General features: G+C 38.4%; 1 protein-coding gene across 2 annotated transcripts; it reads right to left on the bottom strand.

Moving 5' to 3' along the window:
• Nucleotides 1-913: 913 nt before the first annotated feature.
• Nucleotides 914-8,902, bottom strand: LOC104096221 (N-methylputrescine oxidase 1, peroxisomal-like). 2 transcript variants are annotated; one of them, XR_001969275.3, is made up of 13 exons: nucleotides 8,373-8,902; nucleotides 7,060-7,169; nucleotides 6,667-6,972; nucleotides 6,238-6,350; nucleotides 5,794-6,124; nucleotides 5,490-5,705; nucleotides 5,152-5,388; nucleotides 4,645-4,830; nucleotides 3,226-3,366; nucleotides 2,441-2,709; nucleotides 1,968-2,049; nucleotides 1,270-1,499; nucleotides 914-1,157 (listed from the first exon to the last, which is right to left on the bottom strand). XR_001969275.3 is itself a non-coding variant. In XM_009602560.4 (12 exons), exons 1-12 carry the CDS (start codon nucleotides 8,593-8,595, stop codon nucleotides 1,374-1,376), a joined length of 2,340 nt encoding a protein of 779 aa, XP_009600855.1. In that variant the 5' UTR covers nucleotides 8,596-8,902; the 3' UTR covers nucleotides 1,210-1,373. The 2 variants fall into 2 exon arrangements, 1 of the variants encoding a protein (XP_009600855.1); XM_009602560.4 differs by lacking the exon at nucleotides 914-1,157 and having other exon boundaries at nucleotides 1,210-1,499.
• Between the last annotated feature and the right edge of the window lie 1,228 nt (nucleotides 8,903-10,130).

The raw sequence follows: 10,130 nt of genomic DNA, 5'->3' as shown, positions 1-10,130 counted from the left end.
CTCATTTAAGGCAATAGCCGAAATTTAGAAATTTTTGTAAGTTTAACTACTTCAGAATCACTTCAGACATACGCGATTAAAGTTGCAAAATTTTCGCCTGTGAAGTTTGGCATATTGCTTATGCAAGCAAACTTCAAACATTTTTATCTGAACTTTAGAAATACGCAAGGCAAATCTCATACATTTATGCCTAATTTCATACCTAAAAGTTACTACTTAAATATTAGACATATTATCAAACACATTCCAAAGACAAACTTCAGACACTTATTCGTGAAGTTTGCCAAGAATATGGAAGAATCTTTTTTATTACCGACACCTTAAATTTAAAAAGCAACTCCCGAACCTAATTCTTAAGATCACATACCTGTCGCATAAAAAGAAAATGCATAGATGCATATATAGGTGGAATCTCCAATGGAGCAGACATCAATAAACTGGAAGAAAGAAATCGATTTCATCGAAGAAAGATATGAATAAATCAATTTCATGGAAGCAAGATATTATGAAGGGATTTTTTAAGTGTAGGTGTACAGAATTTTTATTGACGAGGGAATGATGGGACTCCCCTTATTAACTTCTGTTGATGCGGGGATGATGGGGATATTTGTAATTCCACCCATTGTGGGTGGTTTTTCCTTTTTTTTCTTTTGAAAGCCAAGTTTCATGTATTCAGTAAAAAAAAACACACTGAGAATCTCAACCCAAAACAGAAAATATAAAGTCCAACGTTGAGAAGAAACAATCATGTATGTGCAGCACGTGTGAGTTCGACCCTGCCAAGTATGTGGTGACATTGAAAACGACTGGAGATGAAAGGAGTGCTACAGTCAAACAACTGTCTTCCTTACCAAAGAAATTCACAAATAACAGATACTACAAAGAGGAGAAAAAGAAGAAGATAAAGAGGAAGTTGTGTCTGAAGTTTACCAACGCATGCTACAGGTGATATAGCTTAATTAACATGATGAAAACTACACATCCCATTAAAAGTTTTACCACATCATAAGAGTTTACTCCAGAATAGTCTATGCAATACTCCTCTAATTGAGCTTGGGCTTCTATAGCATAGATATCCGATGGTTCTATAAAGCCACTTTTGAAAGGGACCACTCTTTCAAAATTAGTTCGGATGGGTGTGTATATCAGAATAATATACCCAGAAAACCATGATATATGCTTTACGAAGCAAATGGAGGGGGGGGGGGGGGGGGGGACGAACTTGGTCCACAGAACAATAATGCCAACTTGCAGTCAATGTATATGTTCTTAAGAAACGGCTACTATATTATACAGGCTCCAAACAGGAAGATGACCCAATTTATGCGAAGTTACATGAACCAATCCTAGAAGGCAAAGCTAGCTTGAATCTATCAAAGCTTAGCCATTATACCACCGTCGTGACAAGACTTAGTCACTACCCCGTTTTCCTTAATATCCGAGTCAGCTGTGCTGGGAGGAACATCAACAGCTGGGGAGCAATTGAAGAACCCATGAGGCTGCATCATGAACAACATTAATCTACATTAGTGACGTGAAGCTAGGATCTAAGAAGACTCATTGCAGTTTTAACAAATGATGGATATATCCTCGAAAGAAACAGATTGCTTCAAAAAGAAAAGAACTTGAGGCAGAGCCAACCAAACAAATCCAAAAGCAAGTATATAAGTTCAATAAATCTTCTACCAACACAAACTCAAGGACAGATTCAGGGACAAATGTCTTGGTCAGTGCTTGCGATGATGTTCCCGAGAAACACTCTCCAACCATTCCCAGTCCAAATTCATAATGAAAAAGTAAATGGGACAAGAATTAGATAAAACTAAACACTTGTGAAAGGAAAGTTTAAATGGGAACACAGTCCATCAGTCGTTTCAGATGCTGACCAGTCAAATGCGATTTATATTGTATGTCAGATGACATTGCCAATCAAGAAAGAAAAATGTCATAGCCCAATATTATTGTACCTGGAGCATAAAACCAATGTGCTCCACAGGCATAACAGGCCAGTCTTCTAGGCGCGGAACATGTATAAGTCCAAAAACATACCTGGAAAATTAGAAAACGTAGTCAGCACCCAATATAACCAGAAATATATAATAACGACCTCGATAGAAATGCAGTGTCATTTCAGCGGTTTCTACCTCATGTTTTGTCCATTTTCCCATCATTAAACCCCAACCCACCCACCCCCACCCCCCCGGTGGCCCAAAACCCATTTTTGTGCATGTTAACAGCATATTTTTCAGTGGTTCCTCTTTTGCAAGTCTTGTCATTGTGAAGTTCTTTCTTCAGATGATAGCCATTGAAATTACAAATGTGACACATGAGAATGGCCAAAACACAGGATAAAATATGTATTTATGCAGTTTATCATATCAACTAGCATACTTTTAGTTGCCATAAGATCTTTAATCTGTATCAAGGAGGATGGACTAACCAAAGAACTATCTGTGTTTCTTCCAGGGATCGATTCTGCTTAACCCAAGTAGCCAATCCCTCACCAACACGAGGATTTTGATTAGGAAATTCTCCTCCAGGAAACATCTCATCACCAGAGTAAGGGGTGACCCAAAGATTATGCTTTAAGAAAGCAGCTCTTCTCAAGAATTTTGCCTCTGATCCAGCTAGTGGCAGACAGTTTGTACCTGGTACTAGCTTGTAACCAGTTAACTGCCCCGTGCGATTGACTGTTCTTGTATTCCGGATCTAAATATTGAAACGGAATATGGTTCAACCATCATTTCCAAAAAGGAGGCAAAACTACTGCCCATAACACACCACACGTATACAAATACAGAAGACAATGACAAATAACTTAAATTAGACAGACGATGATTTTTTTTGGTAACAGACAAACGATGATTCTTAAGGTACAGATGATAGAAAAGTAAAATACCACTAGAAAACATGTGCTGACTTCACAACTACCATAACAAATTAGATAAACATTAACTGTGGCAGATTTGCAAAATGTAAAACTATGTGCCATTATCTATAGATTGCAGTATTCTATGTAAACAGAATAGACAAGTTACAGCCTCCGCCTTCAGCTTTTGCTAGAAGGATGAAGGAATACAATACATGAAACAAAAATTTCATACCATAACATTGTTTAGGCAGAGAATAGGAGCTTCAGCATTTATGTAAAAGCATTACATAATCCTTTTAAGCTTGAGTTTATCCTTTGAAAGAAAAGCCTCTGCAGGAGAGAAGGAAACTTACAATCCAATGGCGAGCAGTTAGAGGATTACAATCACGCATTGCTTCCAATTCAGTTCTAAGCAATCTCTCTGCAGCATAAAACGCATTATTGTGAACATTATTTTCTCCTGGTGGCTCAACTCTTGCATTTACTTCAACCACCTAATTATAAGAAACCTTACTATCAGATGTCACTTGTAGGTCAATGTCAAAATGAAAGAAGAATATAAGAGAAAGGTGCAAGATATGTATGTGCCTGTAGACAAGAAGTGAAACATTAGAGATGTATACATCGATTTAAAATTAGGCAAATCACATTCTTTTGAGAATGAATTAGGCATATCACATTCTCTGGTCTTTTTTAAATGAAATTTTAGTTCATTCACCGATATGAGGGTGTATAAGGAGGATATTATTTTGTCCACAGCAATGAAATTCAGAGTATTATTACTTCGGAAAATTATATTCAAAAGTAAAATCAGTATCCCGTACATAAATCCTGTTCCCAGTCATCAATATTTATTTTTGATAACCGTGGTGTCTAGGCCAGCTTAGACGCACCTCGACTAATTCCACCGGATACCTGCTACCTCCCACCAACAACAGTGTGCTTGTTCCCCCTTACCCTGGCAAGTCTTTGTGAAATTACTCCAATGAGAAGAAAAAAGAAGGCGTTAAGAGACCCTCCTGGCCCAACCCTAGACACTCTAAGATCCTTTTTCAAACCTGCTCCCATGACCACCGTCCACCAAGGCTTGGACAGATGGGAAAAAATCACCTAGTGTTTTTGTCTCCGCTAAGAATTGAACCTGAGGCCTCATGGTTCTCACCCCACTTCATTAACTACTAGGCCACACCCTTGGGTGCTTCCCAGTCATCAACATTTGAAATGGTTCAAATGGTTCAAGTGGTACGTCAATCTCTGTTGTAGGAGCACCAGCCAAACAGTTTCACTCTTCCAGTCCAACAAAATTTGGATGTTCCAAGAATTTTTCCAATTTTAGCAGGTGTCTAACAACAAGAAACAGATAGCTATGAAACAAACAAAGTTTCTAGCAAGAAAGAGATGAATTGAAAATGAAATCTAAGTTGAAGCAATGCAAGACATTTGCGCCCATAAAACCAGAAAGGTCCGATGCCTTCCAAAATGGTACAGAGTTCTTAGAAATGTTATAGGAATTGAATAATAGAGGTGTGGGGAAGCAATCAGAAAGATCTGGAAGGAGAAAAGGCATTTGAGAAAAACAAAAGAAAATCTTTAAGGTTATACATGCCCCCACGGCACCAAATTCTCCCTTCCCTTCAAAAATAAAGAAGTAAAAGCCACAAAAAAGAAAGCCAAGTTGGGGAGGATTCCCAAGGGCTTGTGGGAAGATCAATCATCAATGCAAGGGTGTACTAGTAACCATAAGTCAAGATCACTTGCATCAAAGGACATACCTGATTATGTGCTTCCCCTGGTTTGCAATCAACAGCCATATCCATGCGAGCCACAAAGAAGTGCTGATGTACAGGTGCATACAAGCCAGGTGCAATAGTTGTCCCATATTTTCGAACTTCCCCAGGTAGAAGGGCACCTAAGCTGAGAATTCCAGTCAGCTTAACTTCAGCCTCGATTTTCCCATCCTGTGGTGAGAAATAGGAGATTCATGTTTTAATATTCAAATCTCAAAATCAACATGGACACTAGATCCACATTTTCTCCTTTTTTACCGGGTCAAAAAGGAACTATGGGCTTCTAATGTGATTTAAAGCGGCATCCCCCCTTATTGAAGTAATGAGTGTGCAGTTTAAAAACATGGAAACGCATGCCCAAATGATAAAGAGATAATGCTACAAATGACGCACTGCCAGCTGAACTTAGTTAAAACAAGTAAATCACATTGGGAAGATATAATGCAACCAATGAACCAACAAGTTAACTCTTACTTAGAAAGGGTAGCCAACCTGATAAAAGTGCCAGTAAAATCCATATTCATAGTTTGCGACAGTACAGATGAAAGACACTGTTAGCCGTCGCGAACGTCGTACTTCAGCTAAACCTGTTCTCCAATCTTGATGCTTCCATAAGATTCCATGATCCTCCTCATGTAGGCAGACACAATTTTCGATTGTCTCAACACCACCTGTGAAGTTTGTAAAATGCGCATCGAAATACTTAATATAGCCTAAGCAATCACAACCCTGCAATCAAAGAAAACATTCGCATGTGATCCCGAAGTTCATCTCACTGAATATAATGAATTGAAAATGAATTGTACAATGCCAATGACATATTTCCTGACCTTCTTTAAGGAATGTGCATTTTTACCAAGCCCATCTTCCCCTGCATCAAAAGCATTTTTCCTGTAATGTGGCTCATTTGGATCCCCATAGGGGACTACCATTTCAATGAAGCTCAGCCTATGCGCAACAGGTCTACGGCCTCTGCTACCATCAACATATGCAACAGAATAGATAACCAGACCCTCCCTGGGGGTAAAACCAATACGAAAGTTCCACTGCATAGGATTATATTGGTTGTCGAAGTAATTAAATCATCCACAGAAATACAGAAAAAATGATATATCATGCTCTGTAAAAAAGTACCTTCTGCCATTCAACAAAGTGCCCACTGACACGGAAGCTAGGACCTTCAGGCTGACTTATAAGAAGAGGTTTAACATCACTTCTGTCAACCCCTCCTCTCGTTTCACCAGGAGTGTAATTTCTCAATGGATCAGCTGGTGGTAACGGAACCACTTTACGATCTTCAAACTCTATCACAACCATATTCTGCATATCAACCAGTATATGAATTCCTTCAACTGGTCGAGCATAGCCATTTTCCATTGGACAGTCGCTTTCAGTTCTGCAAAAGATTAGAGGTTTTCCTAGACGGCGGTTAGGTGCATCAGCCTCGCTGAAGTAACCTGCACACCTGAATGACTAGGAGCGTTATAATATATATGTCAAACTATAGAAAATGCAACGCATACTAGGAGATCTCATGCATGTTGTTTACAGAAAAAGGTAAAGAACAGAGAGACCAACCAGGCATCAACCATCACAAGTTCCATATCATCGATTCCTCTCTTCTTCATTGCATCACGAAAAGGAGGGAAATCCTTCACAACAGCTTCACATTCAGCATATTCAGCAGCGTCCTACAATCCAATTTACATATGATAGTTCTCTTTTGGGTGCAACAAGAAAACATGGATCTCATTATCACTAGATTTCTTCCATTTGGAGAAAAGGTCACAAGTTCCTATAGAAACTAGTGCAGTCATTCGTTCTGTGGCAAGCAAGTCACTAGTAAACATGAGCACAGAAGTATTCCAAGTATTAAAATAGCTTTCTTATGGCTTTTGATAAACAATATGTGGAAAAGTTAATCAAAACACAGACAATATAACCTAGCAGCAATGCTTAAAACTTTCAGCATGATATTCGACTTATAAGTTTATCAGAGGCACCTACCATTGGAGGCTGTATATCAGGCACAACCTTAGATGAAATGACTTTGCCGCGGTGGTGGCCTCCTCGAGTCACAGCATGAACCTCCGAGAGCTCAACAATCCATATGCTGGTCTCATTTGATTTCTTATTATAAACAATTAGTCTAGCCTTCCTTGGAGGAAGTTTACTAGGAATTACAGGCCCACCTTTCGTTCTCGGCAACAAAGATGGTTGGAAAGGAGGGAAGAAGTATGCATCAGCTAAAGCAATCACACTCTTGTCTGGTTCCACCAAAACAGCCTCGACAAAGCGCATGCTATCTCTCACCTAAACATCGAAGGTAAGTGTTAATTGAATATTGATGATTGGAGAGGCAGAAACAAAAACATCTATATTAATAAAGCAAATAATGACCTCAGGAGTACTGCCAGCTGCCCTGACAGTTGCAACAGCCACGGCAATTTCAGCAGCAGTTAGGGGGTCCAAGGGATGGTGACTTTGAGCCCTCAATAAGGTAGGCAGTCCTGTAAAATTCAGATTATAGCAATTTTCATAAATGAGCCAACAAATTTTCTCAACATTCCTTACACGCAGGCTCTTGATATAACCTTGTCATGCCAAGTTGATTACTAAATAGTCCAAATATCTACAATGCATTCCAGCCAAGCCTTGGATTATTTGAAAAGTCTCAAGTCTCGAGCTCTGCAATTATATTATCAAAAATTTGTTCTGTATATTCTTTGGTGCTTACAGCTTACTGCTGAAGTTGTGAATGATTTAAGAAAACTTGAAAAGGCTTACAACACACTCCACTGCGAAATATAAGAGTAATTCATATGCATAAGCCAGAGTAGCCTAAGATTTTTAGGCATTTGCGCCGGAGAAGTTTTCCTGGAAAAATGGAAATAATATTTGGAGGGAGGTAGCAGGGAACTAATCGAGGTGCGTACAAGCTGGCCCGAACTCCACGGTTATCAAAACAAAAAAGTAAATAAATACTCCGTAATAATATTTGGAGAAACAAAATGTCTTGAGACACTTTGTGAACCAAGAAGAAAAGTCATCATCCAGGCGCAGAGCACTCAAAAAACTCTTGAGAATACACAATTCTTTTTTCTAAAAGATTATCACATACTCACTTTTTTCAAAAATTGCCCAAACGAAAAGAAAAATGGAAAATGAATAATTTCAAGCAACTTCAAAACAAGCAAAAAATCATGTAACTCGTGTAAAGATTGAAAAGTAACAACCACTGAGATAAAAGGGAAGACAGAGAGTGGAGTCTATCCCCTGGCCAGGGAACAGAGCACAAGAGTGAGATTTGTGCTTCAAGTAGATTCCCAAATGATACTTAAAAAAAAAAGCGATAAAAGTCACGATTTTTCACTTTTTTTTTTCGTTACCTCCAAATTTACTGTACATGTGAATCGGTGATCAAGACAATAAGGTGAAGGATGTAAGTTTTATATGCTAAAGAAAACGTAAAAGGTTAAAACAACTAAAATAAGGCTCCGTATAAAGAATAAAAAATTAGCTTAACATGTCATACGTATGTATTTCATATGTTTTGATGATTTTCAGAAGCACCGACAAGGAAAAACCAGCAGGCACCTACAAAAAGCAAAAAGGCTATACGATCCACAATCGCACGAACGCAGAGCATGACGTATCACCTTTTGCATGTGTGGCACAGAGCAATAAATTAGTCAAATCATGAAAACCAATACCTTTAACGGCAGGAGCATTTGGCAGAGAAGGACGATCAATGGAGTCGATCACAGCAACAGCAGCAGTGGCAGTGGTTTTGGCGTTGGCCGCTGATCTGGTGGTAGAGGAACGATCGGAAATTTCAGCTACGGTTCCGGCGGCAGTCCATTCCGGCGAAAACTGAGCGGCTGAAGCATTTCGTGAAGGGGAAGAAGCCGTCGCCTTTTCCTGAGTTGAGGCCATTGCAATGGATTCGCGAGTTCACTGTAACCGCCGTAATACTTGTCACTGTAATAGTAGTAGTAGTCGTCTGACATACAGCACTTACAATTCTGCCGCTCCGAATCCACAATTCCACCGCCTCCGATTCCCAAAACTCAACTGATTTTTCCCTCTGCTTCTGCTTTTTCTCTCTCTCTTTGTGGAAAGTTCTAGAGTTTTAATGGAGAAATAGGAACGGAGCAATGAAGAAGACGAAAAAACGTGAGTGGAGGAAAAATTGGGTGGCTGGGTGGTATTTATAGTCGAGTGCGCAGGGGAAGAAGGAAGAAGACTAGGCGGGGGTGGGGGAGCTGGGTGGGTGGGGGTATTAATGGATACGCATACCTCTATTACTAGAACAGCCGAAAAGGGAAGTGTTATAATCCAGCTCATCCTTGTTCTGGCTCTGTTTAGTTGAAGGATCAACAAGTAATTGTTTGGTACATTATGCTCTCTTTAATTTTTTCCAAAATAAACATGCACTTTTAAATTTAAAAATAATTCAACTTTAAATTATTTATTTTACTTATTTTATTATTAATAAAAAAATTTTATAAATACATAAATATCATGGTCCGATAAAACTTTTACCCCTTAAGCTTTTAAGATGATAATTTTTAAAAGTCTTCTTCTTTTTCTTAAACTCCGTATCTAGTCAAACTACCTCATCTAAATTAAAACGGAGGGAGTAATATTTTTTTCTTATTTTAATCCTGCAAGGGATCTCTATTTTATGTGGGATTAAATTTTTTATTTAAATTGTTAAAGGTTATGTTGTTATTATTCTATATTGCTGTAATAAACAATTAAACTTTCTGAAAAAACAAAACAAAATGTTAGTAATACTTGTTTAACGAAATAGATTCTGAAAAAAAACAGTATAGGAATAAATCGAGCCCACTGAATACACAGTATGTCCTTAAGGAAATTATTCCCCTCAAGTACCCGAGGTGCTGGAATATATCCTCCTAGGATAGAATGATTTAACTCACCAGTGTATTGGTACCAAAACTCTGATGAACTGTGAACTACTCAATGGTCGTAAAATATACTGAAAAATATTGTGCAGAAGAAAAAGAAGCTCAGAAAAATTCGTAAGGAAAGATTCTGGGATTCAAACTCTATTTATAGAGTTGCTGGCATTGTTTCTGAAAAGATTTGACCTTTCAGAAACAGTCATGGCTGTTGGAAAAGAGGTGTTTGGAAATATTACGGGAAAAAATATATTTAAAATAATTCGGAAAAGAAAACGGGCCTGACCGAACCCGGTCACGGGTCATGGGTTATTCCGGATTGAATTTTTTGTTAATTATTTAATTAATTAATTAATTAATTGAAAGAAATTTTGTCCAAAAAGATTAATCAATCAATCGATCTTTGACCAAATATCCAAATCCAAAGCCAAATCCAAATCCGAAGCCGAGCGACGACGGCGACGGCGCGAGGCTTGCCTTTTTTCTTAACTCTTTAAGAGTTAGAAGAAGAGCAATTATATATATACTCATCAAAAGCCTTTT

Source organism: Nicotiana tomentosiformis, chromosome 10, assembly GCF_000390325.3.
Source record: "Nicotiana tomentosiformis chromosome 10, ASM39032v3, whole genome shotgun sequence".
Taxonomy (NCBI): Eukaryota; Viridiplantae; Streptophyta; class Magnoliopsida; order Solanales; family Solanaceae; genus Nicotiana; species Nicotiana tomentosiformis.
The sequence above is the reverse complement of the archived record's forward strand: the minus strand, read 5'-3'. Positions and strand labels throughout refer to the sequence as shown.

Bases quoted from the DNA above. Each gene is read 5' to 3' on its own strand.
- LOC104096221 (XM_009602560.4), bottom strand. From the start codon at position 8,595: ATGGCCTCAACTCAGGAAAAGGCGACGGCTTCTTCCCCTTCACGAAAT. The intron at 5,389-5,489 runs GTCAGGAAATAT...CTTTGATTGCAG, and splicing joins ATGCACATTCCTTAAAGAAG to GGTTGTGATTGCTTAGGCTA. The intron at 4,831-5,151 runs GTTGGCTACCCT...TTCTCACCACAG, and splicing joins TTTACTGGCACTTTTATCAG to GATGGGAAAATCGAGGCTGA.